Source organism: Rissa tridactyla, chromosome 1 (assembly GCF_028500815.1).
Source record: "Rissa tridactyla isolate bRisTri1 chromosome 1, bRisTri1.patW.cur.20221130, whole genome shotgun sequence".
Classification (NCBI taxonomy): Eukaryota; Metazoa; Chordata; class Aves; order Charadriiformes; family Laridae; genus Rissa; species Rissa tridactyla.
Genome location: NC_071466.1, coordinates 129,980,298 through 130,001,871, shown reverse-complemented (window position 1 = coordinate 130,001,871; position 21,574 = coordinate 129,980,298). Strand labels below are relative to the sequence as shown.

At 46.1% G+C, this 21,574-nt stretch overlaps 1 protein-coding gene across 1 annotated transcript in view; it reads left to right on the top strand.

Moving 5' to 3' along the window:
* ARHGAP31 (Rho GTPase activating protein 31) overlaps positions 1–17,134 on the top strand; it is a 61,780-nt gene extending 44,646 nt beyond the window's left edge. The window contains exons 6-12 of the mRNA XM_054218249.1: positions 192–337; positions 2,097–2,295; positions 3,987–4,111; positions 6,504–6,563; positions 7,242–7,868; positions 8,230–8,543; positions 9,426–17,134. Coding sequence (XP_054074224.1) covers positions 192–337; positions 2,097–2,295; positions 3,987–4,111; positions 6,504–6,563; positions 7,242–7,868; positions 8,230–8,543; positions 9,426–11,888 — 3,934 coding nt within the window. The 3' untranslated portion in view covers positions 11,889–17,134. The remainder of the gene's footprint in view (positions 1–191; positions 338–2,096; positions 2,296–3,986; positions 4,112–6,503; positions 6,564–7,241; positions 7,869–8,229; positions 8,544–9,425) is intronic.
* The last annotated feature ends 4,440 nt before the right edge of the window (positions 17,135–21,574 follow it).

Here is a 21,574-nt window from a genome sequence, read left to right as displayed (position 1 = left end):
CAGGGCAAATAATTTTTAAAAGAGTGAAAAGGCAGAGAGGTTGAGGGTCCGTGAGGGAATGAGAGCAAGAGGTGCAGCAAGAGTGAGGAAACCACCCCTGTTCCCAGTCTTGCAGGAAGAAAGCTGCTCTCTCCTTCCCAGGGTCTGTGTGTTGCAATGCTGGCTACTAGTATACATCTTTCTTGATGCAGGTCAAAGGAGATTGAGGCGGTTGGCTGCAATGGGGATGCAGCTTTCCTGGAGGTGCGAGTGCAGCAGTTGGTGATTGAGTTCATCCTGAATCATGTGGATCAGATCTTCAACAACAACAGAAAAGCCAGCTGTGCAGAGAACATTGGTAACAACCTCCCTGAACCACTCTAAATGTCACCTGCCATGTACTCCAGCTCTAACTGTATCCCCTTCCACTAATATTTCAAGCACATCAACCCTTACTGTGCTCGCAGACTGCCCCCAACACACCTTGAGCCCAGTCCCTCATTGTTCTTGAAGGGTTCATCCGCATCTTCAAAATTTTGTTTTTGAATACTAGTCTCCTTCAGTGCACTGCCAGGTTGCCCTATGGCTCTTCATTTGCATGATCTCACCTGACTTAACCCTTTCTGCAAAAGACCACCTGATTGCTTCTCAATCCTGGTCTAAGCTTTCTCTCTAAGCCCATCAGCCACAGTCCCAATTCTTCTCTCAGGCTCCCCCAATTGTAATTCTTCACACCGATGACACCTACCCTGCAGCCACCCTATCCACCCAAGTCAGAAGCCACACTCCTAAGATAAAATTTAAGCTTGTGTTCTAAAAACTTGTGTCTTGTACTTCGGGACATTTTATAAATGGAGATTTTTTTTTTTTTTCTTTCTGGGACATCAGCAATCTTGTGAAATGCTGATTTTTGTTATTTAGTGACAGGTTTGTTGTCAAAATGCTTTTAAGCCTGGGAAGTGAGAGGGCACGGATCCACTGTGACGTCACATAATTTCAGAAATATGCATCATTCTGTTTTACACACTAGGAAGACTTGTAATACCTGCAGAAGTGAGAGAGTAACCTTTCTGCTTTCCAGCCCTGTGTCAGTTCGTCCCATCCACCTTTCCCTTAACATGTGGCATTCCCTACTAGTCCTTGGAGTCCACAGTTCCAGTATGGTCCCTGCTCGACCTGTAGCACCCCTGCTCTACTGCTGCAGGTGCTGTTCCTGTGCTCTTGTTTATGCCCTGGCAGAAAGCATGGAATGAGGAACTGCACCTGTACTGCCATTAGCATTGCAGCAAAACACTGATTAGTAAATTACAAGGCTTCTGGTTGTATTCTAGGTCACTGGCCCAAAAATGGCCCAAGTGCTGAACACCACTGGCCTTTAAAAGCTGTGTGGAGTTGGGAGAAAATCATTCTGATGGTTCCAGTTAATTTCTTAGTGAGAAAGTGGCCCTTCAACTTGTACCCTGCTTCAGCAGTAGGGCTAAGTACTGAGCGGACTCCAGAGACTACACTTCCTTCATGCACCTTGAGGTGGTCTGTTTAGGACAGGCCTATTGGTGGGGTGGCATATGGGAAGTTGGTTTTGTCGCTGCCCATATAAACAGAGACCTTCAGTTCCCAGGGCTGTCAGTCACTCTGCTTTCCATAGCCTCGAAATGCATTAGGAAGGTAAAGTAATGCTGGTTTTCAGAACAGCATCCCTCCTGGAATAAGACAAGGAGAAAGATGTGAAAGTGAGAGAAAGAATTAGGCACCAGGTTTAGACTGGGGACTGAACTGCTCCAAAATTTCGGGAGGGAGGGAGGGAAGGAGGGAGGAGAAAGGGGAATGTATGAATCCTGGTGGGTTTCAGAGATGCCTCTTTCACACCAAAATGTCTACAGCAGGGGCAGCAAGTCTGTGCAACACAGCCTTTGGCTGGCGAGTGTGGCCCCTGCTGGGAATACACTCAGATGTTTAAGGTTGCTGGGGAGATGGAAGACTTATCTGACAAAAAGCCTTTCTCCCGGCACGTGCTGCTGCTTTCCCCCCTCCGCGGGAGCCGTTACAGTCAAATAAAGACATGAAGCTCTTGCTCTCATCCCTCCTCACCCCAGGCTGGAATCTATTTTGCTTTTCAGAGAGCGCATCGGTTGTGAAGAGTCTGACCCTCCCCTCGGCCTCCCTGCCAATGAAACTGGTGAGCCTGGAAGAAGCGCAGGCACGGAGTCTGTCGGCCTCCCACCCTGCTCGTAAGGAGAGGAGAGAGAACAGCTTGCCTGAAATTGTCCCTGTAACTGGGTCCCTCTTCCACACAGTTGTTGACCTCCCTGACAGCAAGTAAGTGCTAAGAGGAGTATAAAGTGCAAACAAAAAAGTGCAGACTCCCCAGCATGATTAGGAATGAGACTTTTGTTAGTGTGATACCACCACACCTGCACACATGATCCACTGAGACAAAATTGTGTTCCCTTCTCAAAAGAGGCACAGCTGCTCCTGAGAAGCATTACAGTTGCTGGGTTCATAGCTCCACTAGTCCTCATCCCTCCATAAGGGCAGAACCTCACAGCCCTGCAGGAAGAATTAATTTTTTGCATCCTTGGGTCAGCTCAGGATTTGGCTAAAGGTGGGCTGAGCATGCAGCAGGTCTGGACACAGCTCTCCTATGAGTTCCACCTGCTGGTGGCTAGACCATGGCGCGCCTGGTGACATTGACCTGCTCAGGTTCGTCCTCCAGCTTGCTCTGCACTCACAGCCAAGTGATAAGCCGAATTTTCACTCCTGGCTTGGAGTTTTTATTTACATATTTTATTTACATAGTGGCACCTATACCATCTGGGCGTACACCAGGAGAAGAGTTCTATTTCAGCTGAGGTTGCTGCAGTTGTTGGCAGTGCTGCCCAGCATAAGTATTTATCTATTGGTCTATCTATCTGTTAATATATGGCCACTCTACTGCCTGGTTCTGAGAGTTTATAGCCTCTGCAGCAGGAGGCTCATTAATCTACTGACCCATAAAGCACCGTAGCAAAGACATTTCTTCACACTTGATATATTAAAGCAAAAATGAGCTATCTAACAGAATACTGGCAAGAGGATAACCAGCTTAAGACAAAAGGATGTATCACCCCTCTAGAGTGCCTTTTCCTCTATCACTTGAAGAGAACAGTCCTATCCCCAAGATATTAATCCTCTTTGTAGGACTGATTTGTGCTCTTCTGAATACTGATCTGAAAGAAAAGTGGAACAATGGGGGTAGAAAGCCCATTTTGGAGAGCAAGATAGAGAGATAAGAGGTTCTTGCTCTGGAAGAGGGGAGCTTGAAGGAGGAGTCAGAATGGGTATATGAAGGAACTGAAACAGAGCTTCATTCAGTAATACGCATAGAAGACAACTGGCTTCCAGAGTAACAGCTTCTTTCTCTTTAAAGCTGGGATTTCCAAAGAGACACAGGGAACTGGTATCCCACTTCCTCTGACATTTACCAGAAATTGATTTAATTGCCTTAATCCTCCTCCTTTTGGTTAGTACATTACAAAAGCATATGATCCTGTAGCACCTATGATTAAATTCATGTTGGCTTGGGAAGTATTAGTAGCTAGTTTGTACTAAGAGATCCTTTTATTTTTGCAAATTCATAAAACTTAGAAGACACGAGGACTTTAAAGTGAGGACACAAGGACAATTTTTCTTTACTGTGCTGCAAGATAGTTCTAGCCTCGGAAACCTCTCCTTTCTGGAGACAGGCATGGTTGATCGCTTAGTCAATCACAGTTGCTGTAGCATGATGCCAAAGCCAGCTATCTGAAGAGTTGGCTTAGGTGTCTTTCCATCCATGACACTGTTAAATCAGCAATACAGATAAATCACTCATAGAAAAGCAAGAGTTGGTTGTGTAGCTATGCCTTGGATGCCTTAGAATTGAAAGAGGTGTGAGAAGAAAAGCAGGAAAGTGTGGAGGGGAAAGAGTTCAATTAAGAAGACAAAAGTCTCTGGAGTTTGGTAACCTTCTGAGCCCTTTTTCCTTCCAGGAGAAAATTATCTACCAAGTCCAAGAAATGGAAGTCGATATTTAACTTGGGCCGTTCTGGCTCAGAATCAAAGTCTAAACTGAGTCGAAATGGGAGTGTCTTCGTAAGGGCACAGAAGCTCTCTGGTAAGAACACACTTTTCAGTTAAGTATTTCTCTCTTCAGCTTTCTCCTGGGATGTTGATAGCATGGGGCTACCTGTATCTACATGACATTAATACCATTAGACTTGAGATAGTGTAATGGGGTCGTGTTGCCTTGTTTCATGGACACCTCATTTTCACGTAATAGTGAAAAGCACCCTTTCAGGAGGATATGGCAAACAGCTACAGCAAATACTCAATTTTGGTATGTGATTAACAGGCTGCCATTGCCCATCTGTCAAGCTTGGGAACTAGAAAATGCTATGTAGGTTTGGATTAATCCACTCTTCCAGTGCAGCCAGCCTCTGTCTCCTAATGTTCCTTACATGGCACTGGGTGAATGACTGTCCTTATACTAAAGGGCATTAAAGAACCAACTGTGTTGAGTGTCTGAGAAAAACAAGACGCCAGGAGTTCGTATGGCTTCTGGCTCTCAGTGCTTTAAGGGATGCCATTACTTTTGCAGAATTTACAAGAGAGAAGTTGTCTTTTCTCCTGGCTATAATCCCAAGTTTTAGCCCCTCCTGAGCTGCAATCTCTTCAACGCTCTGCTTCATAGGAAATCACACGGCAGTGCCAATTCCCAGTGTTCAGAAATGATGACTCAAGTTCTAAAAATCATGAAGTTGACCAAAAAGTCATCACAATTTGTAAAAGAAACCATACCCTTTATAATATGAGTTCAAAAAGAAGTGTTTCAGGTTTATATGTCCTAGATTTTTTTAGTATTTCCAAGACAAGAAATTTACTTTCTAAAAAGATAAAGGTGAGATTTTTTTTAGATCATCTCGTGACTCCAGGAGCTGGTGTTTGGAGGAGCACTACCAAACATTGCAAGACTTAAAACAAAATAGGTAATATTGGCAACATTACCTACCACCACATTTGAGAGGCTGTATTTGGATCAGAAGTGAGCGTGAAGCCAAATGCTGGATCCAGCTCCTTTTGGACCCCTGCCTTCTCCCATGTTTTGCATGTACAGATGGCCTTGCATAGGGTGCCCGTGGCAGACCTCGAAATAGCTCTCCATCCTATTTTCATCACGGGATCACCTTCTCACTTTGATAAGGAATACTCTGTCCCAAAATAGTGCTAACCCAAGGATGCCCAGGAATGACTGGAGCCCACTGGTTGTGGGGGCTGAGTCTTGTTCCAAGCACAGTATTGAGTGACAGGAGGCTGTACATTTTCACCAGCAGGACACAAAAATGCACAACCGTGTGCAGAGATTTAGGCATTGAAGCAGTGATTTTGAGAAGCAGTGCTTTAGCACTGCCATGTCATATTTTTGTGTACTCTCTGCTTACAGCCTAATGTGAGGAAACAGATGAACTTGCTGTTGAAACTCAGCACATGCTTTAACACAGTTTGTGTCCATGTACACAAGTCTGCAAGTCACATAAAACGCGAGCTCCACAGCTTGAATTCTGTTCCTCTGGGGAAGCGGAGCCAGTGCTCAAGACATCATGCCATATGAACGTAAAGGGTAGCCAGGACTCCATATAAATGCAAAAAGTAGCTAGTTTCTCCTACACTCATGTGAAACTCAGTCCTAGAAGCCTTAATTATATAAACAAATGAAGTCCAACAAGCCTGCTCATTTTCTGCCTTACCTACTTTGTGCAACATTGTAAACAGCAAACTTTCCTCCCAGACATTTTCCAGAGCTCCATGGACCCTTTCTGGGCTGCCAGAGACTAACTTGTCTTCCTCGCCAGCTACATTCCACCCATCTCCCCTTTTCAGACCAGTAACAGCAACAACAGCTTCCAAAACCTCTCAGGAAGAGACCTGTAGAGTGTCTGGTGACAAATGGCAGCTTGTTTCTGGACAAGCAAGTCCAGCAAGGATGATCAGGAAAATAAGTTGCTTACTGGCCTTATAAATTTCCCGGAATGCTTGCTGGAGGCAGGGCATGCTCATGCCAACAAAGAGCCTGGGAGTGCAACGTAAAAATAACCTCACATTTGCTATCAGGAATGAGAGGTGAGAAGGCATTTATGTCAGTTCAGTTAAAAAGTCCTCAGAACCAAATAGCCTGACTTGATTGGGGAGGTTCAGTGGGACATAACAGCTTTGGGGATGCTTAACTGCTTCGCAGTGGAGATGGTGTTGACTGGCTGGGTTAAGTATAGCTCTCCACATGTCCGGCAGGTGCAAAGCTGTTGTTAGCGCTAGCAGATCCCCAGCTGTGTGGACAAGTGTTGTGGGTAATAAGCCACATGGTGTGGATACAGAGGGGGAATGCTTGGAAATGGAAAATTACTTTGATGTCTGTCTGGCACACCCATCTATATGTAGCCATTGGTCTTTATGGGCTGAAAGCTGGAAAGCTGCAGGATTTAAAGCCTGTTTCTAAAACTTGTTTTCCACAGAAAAAGCAACAATTCGGCCCGCGAAGAGCATGGACTCGCTGTGTTCCTTGCCAGTAGAAGGTGAGACATCAACAGCTTATACTATAAGGGTGAAGGACTGCACCTCTGCATTCTCAGCTTTCCCCCATTCCTGCGTGGATGCAGTGATCTGTTTCTTTGCCTTACTGACCGTATTGTGTACCTTTGTATGCTGGTACCATGGCTGCTGACATGTGCCTCCACCTTTGTGTGCATGCATTTTTAAGCCTTTTCTGTGACTTTTATGTTGGTGCATGTACCTGAGAGTTACTTCTGTGCCTAGCTGTGTCTTTATTAGCAGTGAGATTGCTTCAGTTTCATTCTTGGTTATTCTGGGCACAAAATTCTCAGTATAAAAGTATAAAGCAGTGAAAAGTTCTTGCAATAAACCAACAAAGCCTGGAGTTATGATCTTTGTGGGCAATGCATGCTAGCCCTAGACTTGGCTGCATGTGATTGAGAGGGGCCTCTAATAAACGTCTTAGGTGATTTCCACTGGAGAGGATCCTATCCAGCCCTGCCTGCCAAGATTGAAGGAGGCCCCAGGGCTAGAGCCTGAAAGGTGTTCAATGCCTGCTTGTCCCCATCCCTCTGGGGAAACATGGCTGTTCACCAGGGCAGGACCTATCCTTAGAGGGACCAAGGAGGGCTCCTCACAGAGGAAGGTTACTTGCTAGTGTTTCACTTCCCACTGACTCCCTTGTATCTTCTCTTGTCCAGGGGAGGATGAGAAGAGCAGATTCAAACGGGCAGTGACTACTGGAGGGTTTTTTGTCCCAGTGATGAAGATACGGACAGGAGGCACAGGCAGCTCATATGACCTCAGCAAGGAGAATGAGTGGGAGCGGGAAGGATCTGGCATGGGGGCCAAAGGATGCTCAGAGATGAGTGGGGAGAAAGGTCCTCCCCGGACACCGCAGGCAAAGTCACCCCCTGAGCAGCTGAAGGTCTTCCGGGCAGCAGAAGATGCTGAAAACGAGCAGACTTCACCCAAAGGCGGCCGCATGTTCTACACTTCTGAAACAGCCACGAAGTCAGGCTTCCCAAGCAGCCTCTTTCCCTTGGAGGCCTCTCCCCGTCACCAGAGGAAAGCCCTGAACATCTCAGAGCCCTTTGCGGTCTCTGTACCCCTCCGGGTATCCGCAGTCATCAGCACCAACAGCACCCCCTGCCGCGTGCCTGCCAAGGAGAAGCTTTCCCTCTCCAGCCTGGAGGAGTTGTCTTCCCTGGTGGCTGAGAGCACGAGCCCCTCTGCCCAGGAAGCAGGGACCCATACGAGGACAGAGCAGGTGCCGGATCGGAAGGAGAAACAGACAGGGCCCACCCTGCCAGTGACAGCATCTAGAGGTAAAAGTGTGTTAAGGAAGGTGATGTGGAGCCTCTGTCGGGCTACTGGAGGTGGTCTGCAGCTCAGTGGCGTGGAGGTTGCTCCAGCCTGCTCTTGTATTGTGGCAGGAAAGAGACCAAACTGTGGCAGGAAAGAGACCAAGCTGTAGCAGGGTGGGTGTTGACGGCAGCAGGTCAGGTTGGTGCTTGTTGTAGTAATGACACTGGGGAGGTGGGTGGCCTCCCAGCAGTGTCCTGTTGTGCCCGGAGGGAGCTCTTTAGCTTTGTTAGTTGGCATTGGGTTGAAAAAGCACCGCTTTGTCTCAGGGCACATGTTTTCAGTCACAAGTAGTTACATCGTTCATTTGTGTTTCTGATCCAGGCTCTCACCCTGAGGAGCTGGTGGCAGCCAAGAAACCCGAGTTCTTAGAAACTCCACAGCCAGCAGCAGAAAATCAGGAGACTTTATGTGTGCAGAGCAGCAGCACAAGCAGCACCAACAGCCCCCAGCAGTCCTCGGAGCAAAGTCCCACTTTGGAACAAACACCAGCCTCTGAGGTTCATACAGGGCCACTCCCGGCAGACAAGGCAGAGCAAGGACAGCTCAAGACGAAGGATGTCTCCTCAGAAAGCAGCTGTGTCCAGCAGGAAATCGAGATGGATAAGGCAGAAGAACGGTCGCCTTTAAGAGATGTGGTAAGGAAGAAGGCATGAGAAAAAAGATGGGGGACAATGTCATGGTGGTGACTGGGAGGCTTGTTTAAGTTTCATTGTGCGTCTGTAGTCATGAAAACAGTCTATGACCCAGGTCAAGAACTGATCATGTACTGATTTCACTCCTGCCACGTGACCAAAGTGGTGATTTACCTTTACACAACTGCCTACTGTCCTGTCTTAAACTTCTTTTCTAGTAACTATACGATTGCAGTCAGAACAATTTGTCTGCTCTGAGACTCTCCAGATGTGAGACTGTCCGGATGTCTGACCATTTTGACCCATGGTCTCTGAATTCCCCTTCTATTTTTACTGTCCCATTTGTCCTGGGCAGCCTGAACAGTCCTTTTTTCTTCCATTATCTACACACGATTTTTTTATTTATTATTATTTTTGCCTCTGCTATATTTCTAGCAGAGATTTTTCACCAAGTTTCTTACAGTGATACTCATCTCTGGACAGCTATTTAAAGATTTGTTGGCATAGCTTCTTGAATAGATTATTCATTCCAGCTTGTGTGCGATTTGGGAATGCAAATCCTCTGTCAAGTCCAAGTGAGCACTGAATGGGAAGAGCTGAGAAACAGGCTGAGACATTCCAGCTACTCATTCACTTCACTCTTTCAGTACATCTGTCCAGGACTCATTTTGGCTGCACCTCCGATCTTCTCCTCCATAAACTCACTTGTTTATAGATGTATTTTCTTCCCTGGACTGGTAGCAGTTAGCATGTGTGTGTTTCTGTACCCATGAGCGTCCTTGTCCAGGAGCTCGTCTATTCTGTAAGGGCTGTTTGAGGAAAATGGAGGGTTATTTGCTTGGAAGTTGTGAGCTGCCAGGTCATGGCATTTCTTCTGTTTTTCAGACCGAGGAGGACCCTGCAAACACCGTTCTAGAACCGCTGTGGCCAGAGATACAGCAGGAACTGAAAATTATCGAATCTGAAGAGGAGCTCTTGCTCCTGCCAGCAGCTGTCCCCAAGATGGGCCTAATTACTGAATCCTCTCCTTCAGTACAAACAGATAGTTTTTCCTCTGGCCCAGAGCAGAGTCCAACACTGTCTGAGCAGAGATCTGCAAGCAGAACACCACAGACAACAACTCAGGTGCCTTTATTGGGTGCCACTGGCATGGAACGACAGGACAGCCTCCACAACGGCCAGTCTGATGTGGCTGCACAGCAGAGCTGTGCATCAGCCCTACCCAAAGTGGGTACTCTTTCAACTGGCACAGCCGCTCCAAAGAACCATCACCCAGTTGTGAAGGACAGCAGGAGTGAATGTCTCACTCCTTCCCTGGACTGGAAGCTTCACAGACAATCAGAATTTAATGAGGTTGCCCCAAGTGATGAGTTTTCTTGTTCCAAAGGACAGTTGGGGAGAGAAAAAGATAGCATTCACCAGCTGCAGAAGGAAAAGGATGGTCTTACCAGAGTCCAGACTCAGAGGGAGAAGCCTGAGATAATGACTGCTGATGAAAGGGACACATTCTCCTCCAAGGCGCTGAGTGGAGCTGGAATCCAGGAGCTGAAGGAGGGCAATGCTGTTAGCAGAATCCAAGATGCTGGTGACCAGGATGACGAGGACACCTGGACAGATAATGTCCAGAGCTTAGAACTTGTGGAGCCATGGGAGGATCACCAGTGGGTTACAAGCCCGCTCCATTCCCCTACCTTTAAGGACATTCAGGAGAAGATGATACAGGAGTTTCAGCCACAGAGACAGAGAGCAGAGACAGGCCTTTCTCTTAGACCACGGTTCAGTCGCAGCCTTTCCCTGGACAGTAAAGACACAGTGATGAGTCTGTGGACTATCCCATTCTCTTTCATAGATGCCACGGACCAGCAGCAACCATGCAGTGACATTCTGCCAGTGACTTGTGAGCTACCGAAAACACAACCCATCTCCCCCTCTAGTTCAGGCAAAGCAAAGCAAGATGAGAATGGCACAAGGTCTCCAGAAGAACCTTTGAAACCTGAGGAGCTGAGGTACCCCCTCAGCAGGGAGGAAGCACCAGCTGAGAAAGAAAGACCATCCAGAATCCCTGTTTCAGGGCCAGAGGAGAAGAAAGTGGATGTAAGCAATGAAAACCCTTGGAGCTCAAAGCCTGAGCTGCCTTTACCATACCAAAATAGCCCAGGCAGTTCTTTACAGGTGAAGAGCACAAAGGAGGAGTTATCCATATCTCAGGATGCTGCCCTGGGAGGAGAGACTGTTACCAAAGCATTGTTCTCTGCCACTGAGTCACAGCTGAGTAATAAAGATGAAGAAACACCTCGCAAAGGGAAGACTAGGCCATCATCCCTCAACTTGGATTCACTCCTTCCAGCCCCAGATTTCTTCACATTCGAGAGCCTGTCCATGCCCTCTGCCCCTGGGAATCGCCTGCGTGGGCAGAAGGAAGTAAAAACCAGTGATTCTGTTCCATCCCTTCCGACTGCCTGCCCTGCTGCCAGTAAAGGCATTCCCTGGGGGTCTCATTTCAATGCCCACGGGGATCTAGACTTGGATTACCTGGCAGTGGCCCATGCCACCACTGGCCGCCGTAACTCTGCCCCTGTCAGCGTGTCGGCGGTCAGGACCTCCTTCATGATTAAGATGTGCCAGGCTAGAGCGGTGCCTGTTATACCGCCCAAGATTCAGTACACCCAGATTCCCCAGCCCCTGCAGGCTCAGAATACTGCTCCGCAGTCCGAGAAGAAGGAAGCAGAAGCCAAGCAGGCCATCAGGCAGAATCAACGGGTTGCATGGAGCCACCTAGAGGCTCCCAAGAGCCCACTGACAGAGAAGAAAGCCAAAGCAGAGAAAGAAAACAGTGACCCAGCTCAAAAGGACTCAGCCTGTCCTTGGCACAGCAGCCTTGGCTCTCCACTGGAGCCATCTCAGTCTAGTCATCACCCCACTCTGGATGCCCCTGTTCTGCGCCGAAAGCGCACCTCTGAGGGGGAGACAGCTGGAGATAACCCGCAGTCCTCAAAGATGGAGAGGCCATCAGGGTTCTCCAAGCCTTCCTATAGATCTAGGCCTGGAAGACCCCAGAGTCTGATTCTCTTCAGTCCCCCTTTCCCCATTATGGACCATCCCTCCTCTTCAGCAGACTCGAGGGTGTTGTTATCACCCATAAGGAGCCCCACTCAGACCACGTCTTCGAGCCCCATTTGTAGTGATCTGTCTGAGACTTCGTGGACAACTCCTGAGGGGGTGACACTGCGGAACAAAATGACCATCCCCAAGAATGGCCAGAGGCTGGAGACCTCTACTAGCTGCTTTTACCAGCCCCAGAGGCGCTCTGTGATTCTGGATGGACGAAGCGGGAGGCAGATTGAGTAACAACTGCTTCTCTTATTCCTTTTCTGTGGTGGATGGGATGGGAGTGTCCAAGACCAACTCTCTTGCCATTTCGCTGTTGTTATAACTATTTTGTGCAAGATGGACCCAAATCCTTTATGGTTTCCTGCAAAGCATTTTGCTACGGAGAGTCATAGTCTTTTTGTCTTGCTTTTCCTTCCCTTTCTCACCCCTGCCTAGTCCCTCACTCTGCTTTTTTTTTGTAAGCTAGTCCCAGGGAATTTGCATTTCCTCATACTTATTGCCTAACAAGCCCTGTGAAAGTCTCATCCCCCTGATGGAAAAAAAGGAAAAATAAATCTTGGTATAATTAGAAAATAGGGCTGGGAGAAAACACTGTTCCAAAGCACTGCAGCCCAGGGTGCAGGGGCGCAATATCTGCTGAGGAGGTAAGTCCAGATGTTTGGGACCTCCTTCCATTGTTTCCCAGCCACCAGTGAAGGACCGTGCCTATCCATCTCTGTTGTCTGATTTTGACAGTGTAAATAAACAGTGCAGGAGGCTGGGGATAGCTGAAGAGGAAGGTGAAGCTGGCATGAGCATGTCACACAGGGTGTGAGACACCCAAGGATGTTCCAGTGACAAACGTAAAACCTGAAGGCGCTGCCTCCAGCTCTGTCCTTGCATCAAAGATGTGCTCTTTACAGCATGTGCAAAGGGTGGAATGAAAGTAGCTGGACAGGAGACGCCTAGTTGTTCTTTTAATCTTACAAATCCTGCTCATGAGTTTTGTTGTGTTCAGCCACACCTTCCTTGGGCAGTCAAGATCCGTGTGGTTGGGGAATGAGTGTGCAGTGTTTTGTCCAGTGGTAGAGACTTCTCAGGCTGGTATCAATGAAATCAAAGATATGGTCATAACAAAGGCCAGTATCAACTAATTTCATCATTGCTTAAAGACAGATGACACCTCTGCAGCTATCTCCAGCTGTGTTCCATGCTGTCAACAGCAGAGAAAAGCAAGAGGATCTTCTGATCTGCATGTCCTTGGGCTATTGCTCTCTTGCACCTTGACTGACATATCTTTGACCCTTGGTCTTTCGTTGCCACTGTGTGGCATGTCCCCAGGTGCTTCTTCTTCCTTTAAACTTCCTCTCCTTGTGATTTTACACTGTTTCTTTGAGAGCATGGCTGGTTGTCACCTCTCTGTCCCTCAGTGCTTTAAGACTGATTAAGAGTATGGTAAAGAGGATGATTTGTGGGACTGCAGAACAGATCATGAATGATATCCTGAGAGGGGGATTTGAAGTGAATTAAACTCTCTCCTGAAGGGCCATTATTGTTACAGACAAATACACGTTCATATAAGCAACAGCTGCCGTGGGAATAGAATTAAAGCTTTCTTTATAAAGCTTCTAACTCTATGTTCACCGCAGGCTCATCTATTGCCTGGTGACCGTGGGCGATTGCAAAGTCAGGTACAGCCTGTGCTGTCTCTGCAATTTAAGTGTCACTAGTGACTACGGAGGAAACAGGAACACAGGTGTTGCTGCCAGCACTGAGACTGTCCCAGTAATGGTGCTTGCACGGGCCATCATTCATGGAGATGTCTGAGTCTGTAGGCCCTCAGATGGGTATTATGGGCTATAGTTTAAGCAGTAAATGAGCATCTGGTAGGAAGTGCCGGAGCCACCACAATGAGCATCAGTCAGAATTTCCCAATGGTCGTATGTTTAGGGCTTTTTTTCTGAAGTACTGTCATTTTCAAGTTGTTAGCAAACTCAGCCCATGAGCTCCTGGTCTGTACTGGATGTGTCACTTAATTAGTGTCCAGAGCCTGTACAGCGCTTTCTCTTCACACTTTGATTGCTAAAGGGGAGAGATTCCAGGGTACTTTTGAGAAGTTCTGAGCCCACAAATGCAAGGCATATGTCTTCAGCAGAATTTTCTCCTGCCGTATCCAAGGGGAGTGTGAAAAAAAAAGAGGGACACCAGTTGGAGTCTTTGATCCTCCCCACTGTACTCCTCATTTGTGCATAGCACCACATAAGAGAAAGCACAGCAGAGAACTAAGTCCGTGCTGTCAGTTTTATTGAGGGAGAATATTAAACCAGATGAGAGCCTGGAGTTCTTGTTCAGGTCCATGTTCTCCCACAGATGTCAGCCTATGCTTTACCTGGGCAAGTCGTGGACAGCACGTCCAATATGCAGCTTCATGACAACTCTATTATTCTCCTCCCAGACCATAAGATGCCTGTGCAGCCTCCTATTAGAACTAGCAAATTGCCAGTCCTCCATGCTCCTCCTAGTTAGCACAGCTCTGTGCTGCGTTCACATGGTACCTGAATGCCCTTTTTACTGCCTCATGGGAAAGCTTTTAATGGCAAATGACTGGCGAAGGTGCGATACAAGGTATTGTAAGGTATTGGTAAGGCTTTAGAGAAAGTAAAAGTTGTGGAAATGATGCCCAGGTTTTTTTGGTGTCAACAAAATAGTTTACTTTGGGCAGGGATTTATATTCTCTCCGTTCCTAGAAGTTTTGACTGCCAAGGCATCTGGAATGGAGCCAGCGAAGCTCACAAAGTAATATATCAAAAGAAAAAAGAAAATGTGATGAAACCTTGGCACCTTTAAACCGTTCTCTTTTTTTCCCCTCCTTATTCTCATATCAGATGATCTATGAACAAGAAATGAGGTCTGGCAATTTGTATATAATACACTGTCTCAACTCTTAACAGCATTCCAGTAAGTAATAGCGCTTTTGGCATAAGTGGTGAAACTCCTGCAAGAAAACATTACTAGAAATCTTTACTTAATATTAAAGATCAGCCTCGACTAAAATGTGTATCCAGACTATACTTTTAGAAGATGCTTCAGAATTTGAACTCGGATCCAGATCCTGGATTTTATTTAAGCAGAGATTCTGTAATGACCTCTCTATTCTGTAGATCGATCTCATCTCTATCTACAATTTCATCTCCAGCCTTCAGATGAGGTATCAAACTTCTAGGAGCGTAACCAAGTGGACTTAATGCAGGCACATCACTATAGCTGTATGGTCACAAGTGGGCTTGTATCAAGACTGCTGAGATAAAGCCCCAGATCCTGCAGAGCTGAGAATACTTGTTTAGTTGCAAGGTGCACCATTGCACAAGTGTCACCATACCCAACCCCAGGCTTAGACTTCTGCAGAGTTTGTAATGCTTACTGATGGATCCATCTTGATACTGGTAGCTGCAGTCAGCTGCAAGGACCAGAGCTTGGTATTTCGAGCCAGAAGACAGAAGCCCTCTCCCATTAAATAGTGCTGACTGTGTGGTTAGAGCTTTCTGAGATCCAACTTTACTAAGCCATTTCTGAAGTCAGCTTCAGGGTCAGACCTGACGTCATTTTTGCTTCAGAGCCCTTAGGTTGTCCTCTGCCAGCCTGCAGAAGCAGACTGAACCTGAGACTGGAAGCTGTTCTGAAGTTCAGCGTTTTGCAGTGATACATTGTGGGTACCAAACTCCTACCCTGCAACACTAGAGGCTTCAAAAAAGGATTTTGGGTTTTTTGCTTGGTTTTGGATTTGCTCATTTTTTCTTTTTTTTTTTTTCTGTGAAGCATTATGGAGACCAGTAGATCAGATTTATGGAAGATGAGTCTGGCCCAGAATTTGAAGTTTTGTGCACAGGAGAGCTAAGTCGTTTTTTTATTGGCATAATGGAAAGGACCTTCGTAAACAGACTGTCACATGGTTTGCAGCTCTGCAAGGATCATTTCAGGGACCCTGCAGTACGTTTCAATTCTCCTGAGACTGTGAAGAGTATAAAGGCCATGCCCAAGACTGCAGATGGCCCCAGTCTCAGTCATGATATGACATCAACAGCACATGTTGGTTGTGGACTTTTACCAATGGGAGACAAGTGACTAAATTTTACTTATTCTTTCCATATAGTCAGGGTGCTTGTGCAGCTTCTGTTAAGTGTAGCTCAGAATGAAAAGGTTGGGCTGGCAAAGATGCGAATCCCCTGATGGAAAAGAGGGACATGGGTAACGTTAGGTCATGTGGGAGCTGCTTTATTGGTGGGAGGGTAAATAGAAATGAGGATTGTAATTTACCTTATAAACCTCACTCCTCTGGGCTGTCCATCCCATGCTGTCACTTCAGAAAGACTGAAGAGCTTATTTTTTCACCTTTAGAGCTTCAGAGGAACTTAGGTCTGCATTAGAGAGCATCCATAAAGCCCTGAAACATTTTCCCTCATCTAGAGTCCAAATGGTGCAATCAAAGTCTTTTTTCTTTCCTTTTGAATTCTGAAATGCCTGTAGTGGTGAATATTGTGTTAAATTTATATATATATATATAAAAAAGAACATTCTATATAAATATATTAAAAAGGAAATGTAATTAAAATGAAGGAATTGCCTAAATAGAATCCTGCACATCTGTGAAGCTTGGGCTGATGCATGGAACTGTTTTCTGCTGCAACTTCTGTAGCACTGAAGGTGTGAGATCAACTGGCTTTTTGCTCACAGAGGAGAAGCTAATGAGCTCTGGCTAACCTGTGGTGGGCAGAAGGCCTGAATCTGCCTTCCTGAGCTGGATAATGTCCTGGGAGAGGAGGGACAAGATCACAGGAGATGAGAGGACTTAGCTTTCCACCACAAGCTTCTCCCCAGTCCTTGAAAATGCAAACCATCTACTGGAGCATATATTACCTTTCAGGCATGCCCGTGTTTTTCAGTTGTTCCTTTTGCTTCTCTCCATCTCTAGAAAAAAAAATAATCTCTAGAGGTGAAGGAGAAGCTGTAGCTCATCCTTATTTGGTTTAGCTTTTGCTTGCTCCTTATTAATGTAAAGGCTTGGTGATAACTAATTCTGCTCCAAGCAAGGGATGGAAAACTTGCCACTGAGTTCAACTGGAGATGGAGCAGGGCTTTAAGAGCCCTGGCAAGAAGGATGGCAGGAGGCAAGTGCTTCCTGAGGGCTCCATGCAGCAGCCCAGGCCTTAGATCTTGTTCTTGCAGGCACTGGTCCCCTTTGAAATATTATTTGCTGCCAGGTCAAGGGAAGGGCTGGAAGTCAGACACTGTGAAAAGGACTGTCCCCATCCCACTGGCCCTGGTTTGTGATTATTTCTCCTGCTAGGTCTGATGGATTGTATTTTTGTTAAGCTTTGTGCTCTGTGTGGACTTGCCTGCCTTTGTGCCTTATTGCTTTAAAAAAAGAAAGAAAAACAACAGCCCCAAAAGAAAGATGTTTTGCCAGGTCTCAGCCATGAGATTAAACTGGAGTTTTTATAAAAGCAGACCTGTGCCCTAGTGGTGTTTTGGAATGTTTTCTTTTTCCTGGTTTTGGTTTATGAATGCAGTACAAATGCTTTGTCTTCCTCTGACATGGAGTTGGAGCCCTTCTTTTGTCATGTGAGTGGCCAGAGCATGACGGTAGGTTTTTCTGGGTTTTGACTGGGGAGATGAAGGTCAGGGCCTGATCACGCATTTGTCTGATTGCAGGTTATGAGGGCTGCAGCTGCCCTGCAGCTCTGAAAATGAAGTGAGGGCTTGGAGACTTCTGTAGAATTACCATTATCTGAAATGCTTTAAATTTTCCAAAGGTAAAATTAGTCTTTTTCCTTACTGTTTCTAGTTCTACCAGACTGAACTTTCAGTGGTGTACAACCACGTCCTCCCATTTAGCGCATCTCCTGCAGAATTCTGCCTTGCCTGTGATAATGCAGAGCAATGCAGAGTAGAGTACAAAAATACTTTGGGATCCCGGTGCTTGTAGAGGGGAAGCCAAGCTGGAACAAGAGGAGTTACTATGAAGCCTCTGGTGCATTGTGTATGCACTTCTGTTGGTCTGTAAAGAACAAGCAAGAACTTAAAAAAATTATGAATTAAGTCCCCTGGTTCTCTGGATTCTTGCAGTGCCCTCGTTGATCCAATCTCTGAGCTGTAGCGTGGAAGTGAGTATTATTAGTATTTGTCCATTATTCTACCCTGGAACAAAAAAAGGAAAAAAAAAGAGAGGGTTTCTCATGGTTTTAGCTTCAGTGGACATACCTGAAGTTCAGCCTGCTGTTTTTTCTCCCTGAAAAACAGATGAACCATTAGGTTGAATGGAACGCTTTTTTTTTCCTACTCAGCAGCTGAACTCAGGGCTTGACTCCCTTTCCTACCTCCTTCATGACTTCAATTTCCCTTTAGGAAAATGCCTGGGTTGTGCTTCCTGCTTACCATGGCAACTGGCACACAAAGTGAGAGAGAAAACCATGTCCGTTGAACTCTGGAGTTGTTGTTGGCCATAGCCAATTATTAGTACTGAAAGAAACAGTGTTTTTGTATTCTTTGTGCCGCAGAGTCTAGCAATGACTTGGCCATAAGACTAGAGGAGAATCTCAGACTGCCCCTCAGCATTCCCACGGTTATGAAAATCAAGCAAAAGGCACACTGCAGACCCGCTCATGCTCCATTCGGCGCTCTGCCCTAAATCAGGGTGCTTAAACACGTGGAAATGCATGAACACAATTTCAGCCAAGTCCTTTTGCCTGCTTTCCCATCACCACGAGTTTGAAAGTCTGACTCAGGACAATCATCTGTGTAGGTTGTATTGGAAGCAACAGCTATAACATCTTGGATACTTTCAGCTAAGCCAAAGCCAGGATTAAGCAAGTTCCCAAACTGGCTGTCAACCAGGAAACAATCTAACCCAGCGCCAAAGAGCATTTGATACCGGTGTCTCCTGCATCCTCCTTGCAACACAGGAGTCCAACAGCTACGGGCAACAGGACGTCTACCTGGTATCCCACTGGATGGAGCTAACAGTCAACTGGCAGCAAAGGGAAGGCAGGCAGTGCAGGGAAGGAGATTTAGCCCAGTGAAGGAGACTTAGGCCAAGCTGGCACAAGGTGTCAACAACAGCAAAAAGAACAGGCTCATAATGTCCAAGATAGAGAAAGGCAGTGAGATCTCTGAGTTCGTTTTCTGTCTGAGCCGGATGAACTTTTCAAAGAATACGTCTCACCACAAGGGCAGGGGATGAACAGTTTCAGAGTTAAGAATTAGAAATGAATGGGAGCTGCAGAGCTGAGACATGGCCAAGTCCCAGTGCCCCCGAAAGTTATCTAGAGCATGAGTTTTAAAACAAGAATGTTTTGTTCACTCCATAATAAAAAAGGATAGCTATTTTCTCATGTCTGATTTGCAAACTTCAGTGTGAGATGAACTACTTTTTGCAGACCTAGAAAATCCATAGGGATTATGCAATGCCCTTTAGGTCCAGATACACCTTAAAATTGGACCTGTTTTCTTCCGTAGCACATCTGCTGCAGGGAACACATATAGCTCTGTCATTTAAATCCCTTATCTGCAAAGACCAGGAAATACTTGAATTCAGTGAGAGGAAATGACTTCAAAGAAAACTTAGTGGCTGCTTAAGAATGAACCACAAGGAACAGGAACATGGGAATGACCAGAGCTGGAGAAAGGAGAATAACACACATGATGGTTATTAAACAGGGAAAGTTTCCAGATAAGTAAACCTGAAAAGGAAAAAAAAAACAACAAACCCCAAACCCAGCCATAAGATAGAGTAGAACCAGTCTGAAAAATATCAGGTAACTTCTTCTTTCCCTCCTCCTTCATAAGAGTCAGGAAGAAGCTTAGATCAGAAAAAATAGGTGCTCACAACCTGCTTTACTCACCTTTTTTTTTTTTTTTGTATTGTGAGATAATTTCTTTAAATACCAAGGGTCAGGGAGTGGAGGCAGAAGAGAGATGTAAAAAGACTAGGCTGGTTATTTGCAGGGATTATTTGAAGTGGCTTGGCTTTACCTTCCCAGCCTCCGTGCTAGCCACAGTACCCTGCTAAAGGTGAGCGTTGCATTGGGAAAAATAGAGAGAGGGAAGGTTTTCAGTCCTGCGTTCACTCACAGTCAGTAACAGCCCTGGGTCACTGCTCATCACTTAGCTCTCTTGCAGAGTTTATCTCAACTAGTGAACATGCAAGAACTGCAGATGACCTTGCCTATGCTGGAATTTCACCTCGCGTGCCAGCTAACACAGTCAGAAAAACCCTCACCTTTTTTTTGCTGTTGAGGATAAACCCTTAGCAGTCATCCTCAACTCCTCACGCAGCCGGGTCTCCCAAAGACAGATGCCTGAGATTACAGGGAGAGTCCTTGCAGGAGGTTCCCTGCATACCACACGTTGCAGAGGCTTTCCCCAGTTGCCAAAGAGGGCAGGGCTGCCAAGGGGTGGGAGAAGGAGGCTTCATTTATGAGCTAGTTTTAGGTGATACTTTGTCCCAATAAACGTTTGCTTGGCACAAGTCCCTGCCATAAGGAATGTGAAAAAATAAGATGCCAGGGCAGCGAGCAGGATGAAGAATAAATCATCTGAGTCAGAGGACAGGAAACGCCACCGACAGCCTGGATGCTGGTTTTCGCAGTGAGGCGGGTAGCCAGGTGCAAGCACGGCACATAGTGGGCATTGCATGTCGCAGATGAAACAGCAAGGTAAGGAGAAATAGAGACTGAGAGAGCCTGTGCAAAGAGATCTCATGCAGAAGAAGAAGAAGTGAGGGGAAAGGAGGAAGGGGTAGGAAAGCCTGTTGGAAAAATGGGGGCAAGGCACAAAATACACAAAGGCAGCCCCACGTTGCCCCACTGCCTGAAGGAACAGAGACCTTCGGTACTGCCAGCCACAAACACTCAACAACGTGAAAGACATCAGGCTATGTCTGTGTGTGTACGGGAAAGGAGCAGCTGAGGGTTTGGTATTCTTGTTGGTTTGGAGGCCACGCTGCTCTGTAAGTATGAACAGAGTATGTTTCTCAGCAGCACTCTGATTTCTCAGAGGTAGGAATATTACGATAAATTAATAATCTAAAAATACAGTTGGTAACTCCGTGGGAGAATTGAAACATGCCTTATTTTTTGCCAGGAGAGAACTGTGATTATTCACACCTACAGAGAAGAAATACACAGAGCAAATCTGAAAACAAACCACACAGCTTCCACCTAGAGAATTTTTTTTTCATCCTGTCATAGTCCAGCAGTTTTCATGCATCTGTGGATATTGCCTGCTCTGAAGACCACATACATCCATACCTTCAAGCAGCAATCCAAACAGCTGAGAATGACTGGGATTTCTTTACGAGCCTCAGCCAACACATGAACCTGTTCACCACCATTCCTGTCACGGACTCCATCCCTTCCTCACCCTCCCCTGGCATCCCAGGTAGGGAACTCGCAGAGATTGGAATCAACCTCCAGAAGCTGAAAAACCAGAAAAAGCTGTGCAGGATTTTTCACGAGCCTGCTCAACATCATTCTGCCATCAGTCCAGTCTTCTTCTTCCTCCATAATTCAGGCAGATAAAGCTGGGTTTTTCTGGTTTGCATTTTGCCATGCTTGGCACTTCTGCATAGATCTACCATTGCCTAGATCATTTGTTCATCATGGCTTTTATTTTTGCAAAACATAAATGATAATGTTCCACGTGAGGGGAAAGGCTCAGGAAGCAGAAGGCAAATTAGAAGAACTCAAATGATTCTATGATTCTATGAAATGGTTTATAATGTCACTTATGCAATAGGTAAATGGTATCATTTGCAACTGGTTGCAGCAGTTAATACTGCAATAGTCATAGTCTCAGTTCCTCTTCTCCTGCAAAATCCTGCAGTATTTTCTCTATATTGAGTGCAGTGCTATAATCACACCACATTTAGATGTAGCAGGAAAGAAGAC